This window comes from Pristis pectinata, chromosome 3, assembly GCF_009764475.1.
Source record: "Pristis pectinata isolate sPriPec2 chromosome 3, sPriPec2.1.pri, whole genome shotgun sequence".
In the NCBI taxonomy this organism is placed as follows: domain Eukaryota; kingdom Metazoa; phylum Chordata; class Chondrichthyes; order Rhinopristiformes; family Pristidae; genus Pristis; species Pristis pectinata.
In genome coordinates this window covers 32044982-32063273 of record NC_067407.1, presented here as the reverse complement: position 1 = coordinate 32063273, position 18292 = coordinate 32044982, and the positions used below count along the sequence as shown (strand labels likewise).

The following is an 18292-nucleotide window of genomic DNA, read 5'->3' as shown; positions in this document are numbered from 1 at the left end:
CATGGTGTCAAGACAACAACCCTTCCCTCAATGTCAGCAAAATGAAGGAGCTGGTCACTGACTTCAGGAAATGGGGTGGAGTACACACCTGTCTGTATCAACAGTATTGAGGTGGAGATGGTTGAGAGCTTCAAGTTCCTAGGTGTAAATGCCACCAACAATTTGTCCTGGTCCAGCCATAAAAGAACATCAATACCTCTACTTCCTCAGAAAGCTAAGGAAACTTGGCATGTCCCCAATGACTCTTACCAATTTTTATAGATGCACCATAGAAAACATCCTATCTGGATGCATCTCAGATCAGTATGGCAACTGTCCTGCCCAAAACTGCAAGAAGTTGCAGAGAGTTATTAATACAACCCGGTCCATCATGCAAACTAACCTCCCCTCCATTGAGGGGCAAGAGACTGCAGATGCTGGAATCGGCACGGTAGTGTAGCAGTTAGCGTGACACTACTACAGCTCCAGCGATCGGGGTTCGATTCCCATCGCTGTCTGTAAGGAGTTTGTACGTTCTCCGTGTCTGCGTGGGTTTCCTCTGGGTGCTCTGGTTTCCTCCCACATTGCAAAGATGTACAGGTAGGTTAATTTTGGTTTAACATGGGCAGCACGGATGTGTTGGGCCGGAAGGGCCTGTTACCACACTGTAAATAAAATTTTAAACATTTTAATTTTAATTTAAAAAAATCTGCTGGAGGAACTCATTGGATCGAGCAGCATCTGTGGGAGGAAAGTAATTCTCGGCGCTTTGGATCAAAACACTGGAATCCTGATGCAGGGTTTCGACCTGAAACGCCAACAATTCCTTTCCTCCCACAGATGCTGCTCAACCTGCCGAGTTCCTCCAGTAGATTGTTTGCTGCTCCCCTCCACTGACTCCATCTACACTTCCCACTGCCTCGAAAAAGCAGTCAACATAATCAAGGACCCCTCCCACTCCAGTCACTCTCTCTTCTCCCCTCTCCTGTTAGGCAGAAGATACAAGAGCACGAACCACCAGACTCAAAGACAGCTTCTATCCCACTGTTCTTAGACTCTTGAACAGACCTCTCATATGCTAAAAGATGAACTCTTGATCTCCCAATCTACCTCTTCGCAGACCTGAAACGTTGACTGTTGATCTCCCTTCACAGCTGTTGCCTGACCTACTGAGTTCCTCCAGTGCTTTATGTTGCTCCAGATTCCAGTATCTGCAGTGTCTTGTGTCTGCACTTTCTCTACCTGCAATGCACTTTCACTGTAACCCTACATTCTGTATTCTGTTTTCTTTCCACTAACTTCTATGTAATGAGCTGTCTGGATGGCAGAAAACAAAAGCTTTTCACTGTATCTCTGTACATGTGACAATAATAAACTAATACCAACTATGAGTTTAAGCCAATCTTACTCCTGGTAATATGGCAATGCCCTTATCCCAGCAGTCAATCTGGTGAACCAGCTGCACCCACAAGCAACTGTACCCTTCCCTTGGTTTGAAAACCAAAACTGTGCCCTCACCAAAAGCTTGACAGAATCTCATCAAGACTTCTTTACGTTTGCATTGCAAGGATGTGGGAGTAAAACCCAATTTACCATTTGCCTTTCTAATTGCTGCTGCATTTGTATGTTTACCTTGCATTTCTCATGAATCAGCAGAACAAGATCCCTCTCACCAGGATCTGTTCATTTCTCACCATGTAACAAAGGTGTTTTTTCTATTCTTTCAAAGAGCATAGCTGCAATTCTCCACACAATAATCTACCTGCCACTTTATTGCCCACTTATTTGATCAACCTCTCTGCATTCCCCCCTCACAGCTTTCCTTCTAACCCAGGCTGGATCACTTGCAAGCCTAGATAAGTTGCACTCTCTTTTTCGAAGAATAACTTATGAATAGATGGGGCCCAAAAACAGCCTACCAATCTAAAATACTTGCTAGTCAAAGGCTGACTAGTCTATAATTCCTAATTCTCACCTTTGTCAAATTGTGGTGATACATGTGTTACCCTTCAAATCTGCTGGTGTTGTTCTAAACTCTACAGAATATGAAGAGATTTGAATCTTGTAGCTAAGACAGGAAATTCCATCTTGCTAGTCAGGAAATTTGTTGAATGCCATGATATCATAGTTCTTAAGGCCCAGACAGAGTCAGCATTGCCCCTACTTTGTGGAAATTAACACATGCATAGCAATTCATTTGAGAAACTATATTCTTCAAAATTACGTGCCCATCTACCAAAGGAAAATCTAGCAGTTCAATAGTCCACAAAAGAACAAATTTATTCATAGAATGCCTGCTGGGAAATCTTCAGATAGATTATCCAATCACATAACGAAGCACGTTGTCTACTTTAGATAAATTTCAAATCTCCTCCTCCTTCACTGGTATGCATTTAACAAAAACAAAACATTACACTAAGACTGAAGACTTTCTCCATTCTATTTGTATACATTTCAGTCTTCTCTAAAGAGCATGTATTGTTGGATTCTGCCAGCAATTCCTTGTACATTTTCAGGATTCTTGCGCAGATGCAGAAGTCTGATCTTCTTGGCTAAATTTCACCAGTAACATCCTGGATGTGCTTCAAAAGAACATAAGAAACAGAAGCAGGAATAGGCTAAGCAATAGGCTGTACATCAACCCTGTTGTGCCCTTTAAGAACTATGCACATTTCAATGAGACCCACATGGACTCCAGCATTGAAATAGATGTCCCTGGAATTCCCTAGCATTTATGCTAGGACATCTGCTCTTGAATCTTGCAGGAGCTTAAAACTGGCACAGGTCTGCAAGCCCATTCATTTGAATGATAAACTGTAGGGGCAAGGAAAATTGGTAAAACAAGCTAAGTAGCCTTTTTTATTATTTGTGAATCCTTCAGTGCTTTTAAATAATGTTATTCAGTGATTTAAATTTTTTATTAAATATTAAAACTTTCACAGTTAATGGCATTGAATGTTTGAGTACCAGGAATAATGAGAAGTATTAAAATATTTTTTTGAAGAATGGAAAGCTGAGAACATTGCAATTGTAAATGTCTTCAGAAAAGTTTCATGGGTAGGGCTTTGTCTAGCCCCCTCAATTACATCATGCATTGTGCAACAAAGAAAGATTGGTCAGAGCCAGCATGAAGAGTTATAATAATTCAGATCTGGTAAATTCAAGGTCTTGGGGAACATGTGGGGAGTGTGGCAGCAAGCCCCATTCATCAAAATCTGGGCCATTATAGTTTCAGAAGCACACAGACATACTTTTACAAAGTCTGACAGTACACTACTGTCACAAACCAGCAACAAAAGAAACACACTGAGCATGATTTAGTGTTAAAAACTATTTTATTAATCACTACTTATGATAATACGTAAAATAAAAGTAAAAATGTTAGTATGTTAGAATTCAAGAATGTTAAACCTCGAACGTTAACCCCAAAACTAAACTCGTCGTGTGTGTGTGTGACAAAGTCCAAAACTCCCAGTTCCGGAATGGTTCTTAAAGTTCAGTTCCGCAAGCCATAAGGTGAAACATGAGCAAGGGCTTCTTCAACAACCACCGTTGTCTGAAGATAAGATGTAGATGTAGAGAAACATAGAGAGAGTAAATACAAAATCCAAATGTTCCACGATGGAACCCAAACGACACTTCAGTGTTTACTCGGTAGTGACTTCCTCACCCCGAAAAGCATCCGAACCGTGGTCGTCCACACACAAATACCTGTTTCCTTCTACAGGTCAGCAACAAAGTGAACTCCACCAGATTACTTCCAACTTCCATACATGGATTTCAGTGGCAAACACAGTTATTGTTTCTCATCCATCGATAGAGAAAACAAGCAGGCTGGTGTCTCTCTCCCTTCTCTCTCTCTCTCCTTCTTCTTCTAACTTCTTCAACAACGTCAATACGTCCTTTATCTTCTATTGACGTAAGCACGCCCCACACACACATACACACACACTCTCTATCTTAAAGGGACTTTCACTGAGTCCATAACACTACACTCAAAGATCACAAAAGCTGATGTGCAAAGTGGAACTCAGTGCAGCTTATTAGTCCCTGGCAAATTAAGTTAGGTATAATATCCCACCAGAGAAAAGCAGATGAACTCTATTGATGCAAGCAGTGTTTTACTTCATAAGTTAAAGGATGCACAGAACTAATAACCCAAATAAAATCTGAACTTGTGTTTTTTCCTTCATTGATCTGACAATCGTACTTTTACATATATCCACAGAAAAATGTGGCAAGAATAGTTTAGAGTGACAGAAAAAAAAGTAGCAAAAACCTTTAAGCCTTGCAAATGGCGAGAATCACATTTGCCAATAGGAAAGGACCCATTTCAGACCTCAGTATCAGACTGTCAGAGACAATACCCATTCTGCACAAGTTCAGATACCACAGATTCAGTTCAGTCTCTGGAGAATAGCTGGTTAAGCCTTTGTGGTGCTTTAGGGTAAAAGAAGAACTTGCACTCACACTGGTTTTCTTTAAGTATGCAAGCAATATAATTCAGTACAAACACAATCTTGGTGGGAATTTGAAATATGATTTTATGATTCACCATATGTTAAAGCAGCACAAACAATCCTTCAGGGACTTAATCCCACTTTTCTTACTTGGTTCCCAAACCCACTCAGTTAGATTTAATCAGTCTGATGTATACATAAGCATAAATACTAACAGTGTTAGACAAGTATCTGGAGTGAAATTAGCAGCACTGGCTACTGGTTATTTCAGACAAGTACTAAATTCTGATGTTTTCTTACACTTGAGATACACTCACTGAAAAAAAAGTGCAATATCCCAAATTGTCTTGAAGAGACAAAGAGCTAAGAATACACCAGAAAAATAAGAAAATGATTTTAAAAGGTCTGATTCATTTCATGATTTTCAGAACAGATTAGCATTTTTATGTTTCATCATTTTCACATTTTGTATGATGGTATGCAACAACCTTCCTATAACAGATGGTGAAAATGTTTGTAGGCTTTGGCTAGCATGTCATTTTCTTTATTCCAAATATAATTAAACCAAAATGAAATGCATGCAAATAATCAGCAAATAAGAGCATTATTCATTAAAATTATTTGATTTTTTCCATTAACTCTTGAAAACAGAGGCTAAAACTTTAGCCTGCAACAATAGTGCAAGCATTATTTTCTTGACATCTTCAGGTTTCTACGCCATATGACATAATCTCATCATCCACAAGGACCTAACAGCCTCACTGGCATGAAGTAGCAAATCAAATACAAATCCCACCTGGGAATGGTCTAGAGCCCTTGGATCTTAGGAATGAAAGCTGTTATCATTTTGTGAATTACAAGAACTATAAAAGGACACTCTACTCAAGCTATCATTGAATGTCACCTGAAAGCAATCACAAAAGGGCTCTACCTAGGCTTATCTCTGAGCTCTGTCACTAAGGCAACCAGAAGGGAATAAGTTTCAGTGGGTCTATGAATTTAGGAAACCATAAAAGCCAGGGCAAAAAGGTATGAGCAGCCTCTCAAAGACTGACTGCATTAATACATTAGCAAATACTGTGAAACACTGGATAAATGTCAGCAATTATGGAAAGACTCCTCAGAACAATCCATGATGTCTGTCAGCCTCCTGCAGTATGATATCTAAGTGTCATTCACTGCCACTTAAGCTCTGGTTTTCACTGACCCAAACCACAACATGTAAATTAATTTCAAAGTAGAACAATTTAAAACAAATTCATTCATGGGTGCTACATGTCACAGATTTTACAGTGACCAAAGGATACCCACCTCTCTGAAGTTTGTGATCATAGAATTTTGTAGAACTTCGTACAGTCTCTTGAGCAAGTGTTTGCAGTATATAAAATCAAATACTCAAAACCTGAATTTGGTTCTACTCATTTAAATTTACTTGCTGGATGTGAGAAAGACTCATGGTGCCATGGGAACCATTTTCTCTACATTTCTTGTTAACCTCAAGCTCAATAAACAAGGAAACTGGATAGGCTTGCTGTAATTGGATTCCTGTATAATCTTGATTCTTTTCTGAACCTGATGGACCTGGCTCATCTGGCAACATCAGTTAACTTAATCTAAGTCAACACTCATTTAATATATTATTTTTTGAATCCCTTTAGGTAGTAAAAATACACTGACGGCTGCAGCTTTCACTTTAATGAGGGATGGGATACTGTACTAGTTGTCAATAATTCTGTTCTAGCATATCCTCACTAGGGAATCACTTATAGACTTCCATGGTTGGTAAATGTTTTCATTCTGAAGTTCAACTGTGACAAAGAAATAACATGCAATCATTCTATATTCTCATTTTACACTTAAAGGGCATGTTTTCAGTATTTTGAGAGCAAGAATAATTTAGCATTGCAAATGTTGACTACAGTTCTACTGACAAGTAGAATTTACCCTTAACATTCAAACAATAATTGGAATAAAAAAGGATCACTACTTAAAAATAAAGTATCATTTTATATAATGATAATCTGTGTGATGTAGAAAAAAACAACAGTCATCTAAAACCAATAATATTATAATATTTTGGGACATTAACCTTTCACCTTTAAATATAATGATATAAAAGTCAATATTACAAAATTGTTGCATTGTTCAGGGGCAGACAGTGAACTGTAAAAGATCTTTATTAAAAAAAATACTTGTAATATTCTCATTTTCCTTCTAACTTCACCACATGCTGCCATACACCTTGAAGTCAAAATACATGAATAGAACTGGAGAGAAAAATTAATGCTACAGCAATGATCTACACATGCAGCTACAGCATACATCTAGCCAGAAATATATAGTTCATGCCCCAGCCCTGGATGATGTATTCCACGATGGCAATCTGCCCAGATGTTTTGGCTGAAGTACCAATGTTGCAATGTCAATTCATTCCCGAAAATGTGGCTGCACTCTCACAGTGAAAAAACTATTCCAAGCTGTTTGGAGAGGGAAAGCTTAAAAAAGTTCTGTGAATAATTTTTAAGCTTTCTAATAATTAAAAAATCCTTTGCTATGAGGAGTTAAAAAATGTTCTGAGCGATTTAGGATGACCAGACTCAGTAGAACAAAACCCCTGGGTAACTGAAAAATATAACTGCAGATGTTGAAAATCGTAAATAAAAACAGAGTATGCTGGAAATATTCAGTAGGTACAGCACCATCCATGGGAAGTGAAACAGAGTTCACATTTCAGGTCAATGACCTTACATCAGGTCATCAAGCTGAAACACTAACTCTCTTTCTCTCTCCATAGATGATGGGTCACCTGAGTATTTTCAGCATTTTCTCTTTTTATTTCCTTGTATAAACAACTGCATTCATCATCTCCATTGGCAGCTCCTCAGCACTGAGAATGTCTTGCTTCTAGTCAAGTACTGTGGTGGCCGGTTAGGCCAACATGGAATCCGCAGACCCTGCCATAGATGGGACAGGAGATGCTTGACGCTGTACTTGGCTTTTGTGTGCTTCTGATGAATGGACTCATGGTTCTCATGCTATCCTGAATGATTGTTCTCTTTTGTAAGTAGTCATTGGCCAGGATTTCCACAAATCATTTTGGATTTTACACCTTAATAAGGAGGCTTTGAGAATATCCTTGAATTGCTTGGTCTGTCAATCTGATAAACCCTTGCTGTTTCCGAGATCCCATATGCTATTGGGCATCTGAGCCACACAGCCTGCTCATTGAAACTGACATTGTTATGAGGGGTTCAACTCTGGGATGTTGTTCTGTGAGAGGACACTCAACTTAGCTGGCTTACCCTGCCAATAGATTTTGAGGATTTTGTGGAGACAGCACTTGTGGTGTCTCTCATATACTTTGAGAATCTTCTTGTAGGGAGTGTACATCTCAGGAACATACAGGAGAATAGGCAGCACTGCTGCACACTAGACCATGAGCTCTCAGTCAGGTTTGAGGTCTTCAAATGTTCTTTTCCTCACATGCCAAAGACTGCACTAGTGCACTGAAGGCAATGGTGAATTTCATCAACGATTTTGCCTCTGTTGAGTAGTGGCTTCTGAGACATGGGAAGCAGCATACATTTTCCAAGGTCTGATCAAAGATCTTTATTGCCAGAGGGCAGTGTTGCACAGTGGGATAGACTGATGAAAGATCTTGGTTTTGCAGAAGTGCAAGGCTCATTCTCTCATAAGTATCATCCACAAATCCTGGGAAATTACTGCAGCTTGTTATCCCAAGAAGGTTGGCTAAAACAGTGATTCCAGAAGATGTAGCAAATGATTCATAAAAAGTACTTTGCCAATAATGAGAAGCTAAGATTGTGTCTATAGAGCAACCACAGCTCAATAAATTTGGGAACATAATATCCAGATCTCTGAATGACTGAACTCACTGGGAAGGAGGTCGTAGTGTTGGAAAAAGAGTCTGCATTTTTGAAAAGATTTAGATTTTTTTTAAAAAAAAATTAACATTCCTTCCTTCCTAATGGCATCATCTCCTTGTTAGGATAGGATTTTACAACGATTCTGCATTACCTTGAAACCTTGCATATTCATTTACGAACAGTGAATTTACCCTACAAATATTACAGGTGTTTCCAATCCTACACTAATGATTTCCAGCTGCAGAAGAAGGGGCAGTTTTGGTTCTTCTGCTAGCAGGTGGAGAAAGCCCTATACTTGCAGGTAACGTGCCAGGGAGGGGTTCAGGAGTATCAGGTACCAAATGAGCATCACAACAGTTGGACAAGGAACCACTTGCTGGCTCAATGCTAGTTTCGCTTTTGATACACGTGTCATCATAGATACAAGATGGTACATAAATACTGTCAACTTTCCAGTACATCCAAAATAAACCAATGGAGACAAGTGTCAGTGGCTCACATCAGGGTAGGTAATAGCATGTCATTAATAATTTAAGCTAAAATACCGATGCAGTAAATTTCACCTAAACAGAATCTTTTATGTTATCAAGGTACAGGTGTTTTGTCAATTGCCATTTGCAGGATTGTACGGAGTTGATCTGATTTCGTAAAGAATGGACACAAAATGTTATTACAATCTGCCACCAAGTCCCAAATGCATTTTATGCACTGATGGAATTCAATTTTCTTAATACATCACCAGATGATTAAAAAAAAACTTTGTCCCCAAAACATCACAAGGCTCAAGAACAGAAATCTGCAAGTTATCGTTAATGGAAGTTTTTCAGATTGCAGGGTGATAGACATTGGCATTCTCCGAGAGTCTAGGAAACTAGGATCGTTCGACTTGGAGCAAAGGAGATTCAGAATGTACCAGATGAGTTAGACAAGGTAGACAAAGAAAGGCCGTTTGCATTAGATGATTGCACACGGACTAGAGGATACAAATTTTACTGTGCACAAGATACCAGGAAGATGTGAGGAGGATTTTTTTTTAAAAAGGGCAGCAGGTGGTAATGATATGGAAGTTGCTGCCTTTAAGGGGGATCTATGATTTCAAAAGGAAATTGGATAGGCAGGCAGAAATATAACATGCAAGGATAAAGGGATTGAGTGGAGGGGCCAGCTAGGTTGCCCTTCTGAGAGCTGCCATGAACTTCATGAGCTGAATGGACTGTGTGCCAGCATGACTCAGCAAGCATGGGAAATTGAACAGAGAGGTGGTGAACAAGCAAGGGAGGGGGTGGGCAGGGGATTTACTAGGTCAATAACAGGTGGTCAATACAGTTTAATTTTTTCTTTGTCTGTTCATGCACAGTAGTAATGGTACAACTGAATGCCCTATTTAACCATTTCAGAGGGCATTTAAGAGTGAAGTACATGATGGCCATGGTGGCACTGGCACAACTGGTAGAGCTGCTGTCTCTCAGTTCCAGTCACCTGGGTTCAATCCTGACCTCTGGAACCATCTGTGTGGGGTTTCCATGTTCTCCCTGATTGTATACGCCCCCATTTCTTCCCACTTCCTAAAGACATGTGGGTTGGTAGGTTATTGGCCACTGTAAATTGCCCCTGGTGTGTAGGTGAGTAGAAGAATCTAGAGAATAGATTGGAATGTAGGTAAAATAGGTTACAGGGAGAATGGTATTGCACTTTGAGCCTGCAAAGATATGATGGGCCCAAGTGGCCTGCTTCTACACCATAAGGAAATTTAATAATACATGCCAGAGTGGGCACAGATGACAGATTTCATGCCCTTTGGCAATTCAGTTGCTTTTGCAAACATCATTACTATGACTAATTTGTTTGTTTTAATCCAAATTCCAGATTAAATTCCACCTGGTGGGATTTGAATTTGCATTTGCACCTGGATTGTTAATCTGGTAATTTATCTACTCCATCACCATTACAACCATGTGGAGAATAAAAAGAGTGAAAGGATTGGGGAAAGAGAAGACAATTAATTTGAATCATAAATATACAGCTTCATTGATTCTAACTGAATGATATTAGTTCCAGAAAATTTAAAATACAAATATCACATTCAGTTCTTTGTTAGCCCAATCAAATAATCAATTCATTTATTAAAAATGACTTGGTCAATAAAAAATATTGATATTTTTAAGACAAAGCTTGGCTTCATTGCAGCAGATATTCCCCCCCACCAAAATAAAGCTTAGAAGCTCTATAATAAATTTCCCCATATCTTAAATATTTCTACATTAAAAAAAATCATACTAGAAGCTCACTCTTTAACAGATTAAGTAAATTAAATTCCAGGCTTCAGTGAACAGGCTTTCATTCCAACTGATGTTAAAACGTTAAAAAAACTTGAAGAATAGGTGGCTAAATTATTTCAGTTGAAAGCCTTTATGCATTCAGATACTAAAACATCTTGAAATGTTTATACAGCTGACTATTCTCAACCATGGGCAAATCTGAAAAGTAAGCTCTTGTGCCCTAAACTTCTCTTCAATTATGCAAGATGTTTGGCTAATGGTTACAATAGTCATATAAAAAGAGTAATACAGAAATGAAAATATCAAAACCACACACTAACAAATGCAGAACAGTACATAAAAGAACATCTGCTGAAAGAAAGTCTCTGCCTATTCATGACACAATAACAAGGATTGAAGCACAGTAAAATACTTTGAAAATAGATTGCACTCACAGAATCATCCTCGGCAGAGGCAGGCCAACCTTCCCATACCTGATGGCGGACGTGAATGTTTGTGAGGTCAAATATGTTACGCTTTACCTAATAAAAGCAAAGTTTAAAAAAGATATAATACATTTCATTTTGTTTTTATTAAAAAGTCATCTCAAGCACACAGTACATTTCAGCACGAGTCTTGACATAACAAATGCGGAGAATAGTTATTCATGTCAACTTCATATTAAGAGCATTTATATTCTATGATCTTCAAAACATTTTCAAAATAAAAATGCGTGGTTGCCAAAGACTGCATCATTCAATGTGGAATGATGAGCACTGGATAGTCATTGAGAAAAATCAACAAGATACCCCATGATTTTGAATGAGTTTCCTCAGGTCCTACAAATTGTACATATCAATATGATTTGGGTTATTCAATCAAAAGTTGTTGAACAGGCATTTTTTTAATATTTTACCATTCACTTGAACTGGAGGCGTTTATTGTTGATCTTTCATTTTTAAAGCACATATTAATGCAATGTACTAAAGAATACCAATTATATACAGTAACCTCAGTTATACAAGTCTGACCTAGCTTCTGCTAAACAGTATCAGTGAAACAAAGCTGCTGGAAATGCCACAGCTTTAATGCTGTGGAAAGTTTTAGCATATTTGACTGCTAAACACTCCTTCTGCATGAAAAACAAAATAATGCTGGAGAAACTCAGCAGGCCAGGCAGCATCCATGGAGAGAAACAGGCGGTCAACGTTTCAGGTCAGGACCCTTCTTCAGGACTGAAGATAGGAAAAGGGGAAGCCCAATATATAGGAGGGAAAAGCAGAGCAGTGAAAGGTGGACAAAAGAGGGGAGGCAGGGTGGGTTCAAGGTGGTGATGGGTTGATTCAGGCAAGATAGGCAGGTGTGGGGGAAGAGGGGAGAGGGGACAGCAGACCACCGGGGGATTGGTCAAAGGTAAGGAGGAAAAAAAAAGTGGGGGGGGGGGGGGGGTAGAAAAAATAGATAGGCTAGGAAAGTGAAGAAAAGAGGCATGGTGGGGGGGTGGGGGTAGGGGTTGAGGGGATTACTTAAAGTGGGAGAATTGAGAAATCATGGCGTTAGGCTGCAAGGTTCCAAGACGGAAAATGAGGTGCTGTTCCTCCAGTTTGCACTTGGAATTCTCCTGGCAGTGGAGGAGGCCGAGGACTGACATATCTTTGATGGAGCGGGAGGTGGAGTTGAAGTGACTGGCAACAGGGAGGTGCAGATCGTGGTTACCTATGGAGCGCAGGTGTTCTGCGAAATGGTCACTTAGTCTGCATTTAGTCTCACCAATGTAAAGGAGGCCACACTTGGGGCACCGAATGCAGTAGATGATATTAAAGGAGGTGCAGGTAAATTGTTGTCTAACCTGAAAGGACTGTTTGGGTCCCTGGATGGTGGTGGTGTAGAGGCAGGTGTTGCACCTATGGCGGGGGCAGTGGAAAGTTCCCGGGGTGGGAGTGAGATGGGTGGGGAGGGAAGAGTGAACTTGGGATTCGCGGAGAGAATGGTACCGGCAAAAGGCAGAAAGGAGTGGGGAGGAGAGGGGTTCTGTCTGCGACTCCCTAAGTTCATTCCTCCTTCCCCACCTATCCCACTCCCACGCCAGGGACTTTCCACTGTCTCTGCCATAGGTGCGTCTCTCCCCACTCGTTCCGCATGCCTGGCAAATTTTGAAAATAATCTTCAAATACTTAAGTGTGATTCTATATTATTTTGTAACCTAAAACATACACAATTAATCAAAATGTTAAAAAACCTTATACTCAATCCATCAATTGAAGAAGAAATTAGTACCAATTATTTATTGGTTATGCACATTAACAAAACTTCAATATTTAATATAATCCTCAAATGTTAGAAACATTCCATATTTCAACAATGTAATTCAAGAAGCTAATAATTAAACTTCGTTCATTATAGGAATTATTGCAAAAAAATCATCTTTGCAGGAATATTATCAAAACACAAAATTCCAAGATCACTGGTGTCTGCAATTCAAATGTTCTTCTTTACAAATCAAGCTTTGTTTCTCTGAAAACTGTAAACATTTTCCCTCAAAATGGCAATTACCAACTTCCAACATGCTCAAAACATTTATCAGGAAGTTGGTTTGTCAGTTTCTCCAAAAAAAATATTATGCATCTAATTTAAAGAGATTGGATATTTGCAAGATGGAAGGTGAATTATTGCAATTTGAAAGTCACGTTCAGAATTTAGACTAAAGTACGTTGAGATTTTGGCATTCGATTAATTTTATTTGCTACTGCCTCTTTTAAACCAAATACTCTATATTAGAAAATGAACATTCCTGCCTCTGACACAATTAATGGCAGATGGTTTTCCCATTACATACGCAATACTACAGACCAGAATTTTCCCAAATTGAGCAATCTACAAGCCATGCCATAAATTACGCTAATATATGCTCCAACTATCCAATGATATTTGCACTAAAATATCCTGGATTTTACTTTTGAAATAACATTCAATGGCTCGTCCCACCTACATTAATCAGCTTAACCCAAGTCAGAGAACTCTGAAGTTCAATTCCTTTCATCATGGTGAAGCTGATCACCACGAGAATATCATCTTAGTTACAGACAGATTCAATTTGTTGTATTCAATTTTCAGGAACATTTTTAAGAAAACATTAAGTTATGTTGGAAAATTATGCTATCCAAAGTTTCCAATTCTATGAATGGGACACAAGTTAGACAATCCACATTTTCCTGGCCATGAAACCTGCTGAAGACCTCATTTTCCAGGGTGATGTTCCACAGTTCATCAAATTCAGTACTTCTACTTAAACACTCGAGTCCTGAATTTCCTGGCCAGATTGTGCTTGCAGTTTCCTGGCTCTGCACAGATGTTGGACTTTGCATGGTGCTCAGTGTTCAAGCATGAACTTGATTACTGCAGGGACAGCGAGTCCATTCATTTGCAACAGGAGCGGCTGCAGGGAAGGGTAATTTACACATCTTAATTAACTGTTTGCTTTAATGATTTTAATTATTTAAGAGGTCAAAATTGTTTAAGTGATTTCCTTTTATAAATTGCTAATAATGCTTTAAGTGTTTAATTGATTTTTAATGGGACATAGCATAGTGGGCTAGAGCCAGCAATTCAATCAATTCAACAGTTAAAACTTTGGTCATTCCAGAACTTCCACACATGCTGTCAAACATGGAAGCCCAATCCTTTCCAAATACAGGATGGCACTGCATCTGTCACATACTCCATTAATGACGGGGCCCAGTCTGCTGCACTTCCCTGGAAAATAGGTCCGATCTTATGGCAGGTCAAATCCCATTTCAATGGGGTTTTAAGGCAGGGTGAAGTAGCACCTTAAAAATTATTTTACTGAGATATTTTTAATTATTTCCAAATGTAGTGTTGGATCACTAATTTAATATATTTTTTAAATTAAAATAGTTTAATTACATCAATTTTACTAAGTTACCTTTCATTCTTTCAAAAGAATGAGTCTTCCATTCTACAAACTGTGTAACCATCCTATACAAAAGGACAAAAAGGAGGAAGAAAGGGGACAGACAGAAAGAAAGAAAAAGGATTTCCTAAATTATTACTTGTAAGCTGAGAAGGGCAGGCATGTGAATTACACAGGCATAACAAAGGGGTCCAAGGTTGGAGGTTACCATTGAGACATAATGAGAGTAGGTACATGAGAAAGACTTATTTAATAAAAATAAAATAGCTATGCAAGGGAAGCACATGAAGCCATGTGCTGAAACTTAAGAGTCCAAGACTTATAGTGCCCCATATCAATGCACTGAAAGTGAAGTTGGGAAATGCCTTTAAAAAGGGCTGAAGAAAAACCTGGGAACTATAGACCAGTAAGCCTAACATCTATGGTAGCTAAGTTTTTGGAGGGGATTCTGAGGGATATGAATTTGAAAAGTCAGGGATTGATTAGAGATAGTCAGCACAGCTTTGTGCATGGAAGATCATATTTCACAAATTTGGTTGAGTCTTTTGAAGAAGTAACCAAGAAGGTGAATGAGGGCAGTGTGATAGACATAGTCTATGTGGACTTCCGTAAGGGATTTCATAAGGTTCCACATGGTAGGTTGCTATGGATAGTTAGATTGCATGGGATCCAGAAAGAGTTGGCTAATTGAATACATGATTGGCTCATTGATAGGAAGCAGAGGGTGATGGAGGAAGGTTGTTTTGTTGGACTGGAGGCCTGTGACTAGTGGTGTGCCCCAGGGGTCAGTGCTAGACCCATCGCTATTTGTCATCTCTATCAATAATTTGGATGAGAGTGTACAAGGCTTTCAAAAGGTTATCAAAAATTACAGTGGGATCTTGATCAGCTGGATTCAAGTGGGCTGAGGAATGGCAAATGGAGTTTAGTTCAGTTAAGTGCGAGGTGTTGCTTTTTGAAAAGTCAAATCAAGGTAGGACTTTCACAGGACCCTGGGGAATGTTGTAAAACAGAGGGACCTTGGAGTTCAGGTACTTGGTTCCCTGAAAGTGGCACCACAGGTAGACAAGTGGTGAAGGCAGCTTTTGGCACGCTGGTCTTCATCAGTCAGGGCATTGTGAATAGAAGTTAGGATGTTATGTTGCAGTTATACAATACACTGGTTAGACCACATTTGGAATATTGTGTTCCGTTTTGGTTACCTTGCTGCCATTAAGCTGGAAAGGGTGCAGAGGAGATTTACGAGGATATTGCAGGGACTCGAGAGACTGAGCAGGCTATGACTTTATTCACTGGAGCATAGGAGGATGAGGGTAATCTTATAGAGGTGTATAAAATCATGAGGGGCATAGATCGGGTGAGCGTACAGTCTTTTTCCCAGGATTAGGGAATCGAAAACTAGTTGACACAGGTGTTAGAGAGAGAGGAGAGAGATTAATTAGGAATCTGAGGGGCAACTTTTTCACCCAGAGGTTGGTCCAAATCACTGAAACAGCTTTACAGTGGATGCCATCTCCCTGGCCCTACACTCATCTCTGGAGCATCTGGACAGTAAAGACACCTACATTAGACTATTGTTTATTGACTACAGCTCCGCCTTCAATACTATAATTCCAAGCAAACTCATCACCAAACTAGGAGACCTGGGACTCAACACCTCCCTCTGCAATTGCATCCTTGACTTTCTGACCAACAGAGCGCAGTGAGGATAGGCAGCAATACCTCCGGCATTATTATTCTCAACACTGGTGCCACAAAGCTGTGTCCTCAGCCCTCTACTCCCTACATACTCATGACTGTGTAGCCAGATTCTGCTCTAACTCCATCTACAAGTTTGCAGACGATACCACTGTAGTAGGCTGCATCTCAAATAACAATGAGTCAGAGTAATAGGAAGGAGATAGAGAGCTTAGTGACATGGTGTCATGACAACAACCTTTCCCTCAATGTCAGCAAAACAGATCTGGTCATTGACTTCAGGAAAGTGGGTGGTGTACGTGCACCTGTCTACATCAATGGGGCTGAGGTCGAGAGGGTTGAGAGCTTCAAGTTCCTAGGAGTGAACATCACCAATAGCCTGTCCTGGTCCAACCACGTGGACACCACGTCCAAGAAAGATCACCAGCACCTCTACTTCCTCAGGAGGCTAAAGAAATTTGGCACGTCCCCTTCAACACTCACCAACTTTTATTGATGCACCATAGAGAGCATCCTATCTGGATGTATCACAGCTTGGCATGGCAACTGCTTTGCTAGGGATTGCAAAAAAACTGCAGAGAGTTGTGGACACAGCCCAGCACATCACAGAAACCAGCCTCCCCTTCATGGACTCTGTTTATACCTCTCGCTGCCTTGGTGAAACAGCCAGCATAATCAAAGACCCCACCCACCCAGGTCATTCTCTCTTCTCCCCTCTTCCATCAGGCATAAGATACAGGAGCCTGAGGGCATATACCACCAAGCTCAAGGACAGCTTCTATCCCACTGTTATAAGACTATTGAATGGTTCCCTTATACGATAAGATAGAGGCTTAACCTCATAATCTACCTTACGACCTTGCACCTGCAATGCACTTCTCTGTAGCTGTGACGCTACTGTATTCTGTTATTGTTTTTACCCTGTACTACCTCAATGCACTGTGTGATGAACTGATCTGTACAAACGGTATGCAAGACAAATTTTTCACTGTAGCTTGGCACAAGTGATAATAATAAACCAATACCAATATATGGAATGAGCTGCCAGAGGAAGTGGTTGAGGCAGGTACATTAACAACATTTGAAGGATACTTGGACAAGTACTTGGATAGGAAAGTTCAAAGAGTTATGGCCAAATGCAGGCAAATGAGACTAGCTTAGATGGGCCTCTTGGTCATAATGGACTAGTTGGGCCGAAGGATCCATTTCTGTGCTGTATTACTCTTTGACTACGACCATTTCATTTACTCGGCTTAATTTGCAAGATTTGAAGTGTAGGTGAGAGGTTTACAAGCAGGTGGGAGGAGGGGGTGAAATGAGGAATTCATATCAATTTTTTATTTTGATTACACAAGTACATTTAAACAGCTTTCAAATGTCTCATTAGGACATTCAGAGATTCGGGTCTCAAATGCAAGACACCAGAGGCCTACAACACTTGTGGAGCTCATGCAACCCATTGGGCTTCCTCTCAGATGCAAAAAGGTCAGTACTGCACATGGAGAAAGCAAGCATTATCTGGCCTCTAAATTTTGTTGCAGGTCTTTTTGACTTTACTGTGATAACAATAAGTGTGTCTAACCAAAGCACAAGATTGTTCATGTTTCTGATTCCTATGTCCCATCTTCTATGAAAATAATTCAAGAAAATGATCATGAGCTCCAGAACAATTGAGCAGCTTTCAATTGCTATGGACCTAATGATTTTATTTGAGCAAATACATTTAAATTTTATCAGCATATGCCTCTGCCCTGCTGCAACCACTTTCTCCTGGTAAAAATGTAGTAAGCATCATTTTTCGTATGATAAAAAATATAACACATGTTCAACTAATGAATGTATTTGCATATTTATGACTAACCCAATATCTGTTTTGAAGGAACCTCGATACCATTGAACTAAAAATGTACTCAAAGCTGATAGTCTTTTAACTTCCCACTTAAGCACCTGTACTACTATTCACCCTCCTGTATGTTTTCCCTCCATTTTCTAGAGGACCGAATTGACCAAGTTGCTCAATGAGTAAAATAACAAGATGCTCCAGGTAAACCTTCATGAAAAGGAAATATTTTTTTTTCA

General features: G+C 39.6%; 1 protein-coding gene across 1 annotated transcript in view; it reads right to left on the bottom strand.

The window, feature by feature from the left end:
* Nucleotides 1-18292, bottom strand: part of faf1 (Fas (TNFRSF6) associated factor 1) — a 227694-nt gene that overhangs the window by 112699 nt on the left and 96703 nt on the right. The window contains exon 8 of the mRNA XM_052013170.1: nucleotides 11040-11126. Coding sequence (XP_051869130.1) covers nucleotides 11040-11126 — 87 coding nt within the window. The remainder of the gene's footprint in view (nucleotides 1-11039; nucleotides 11127-18292) is intronic.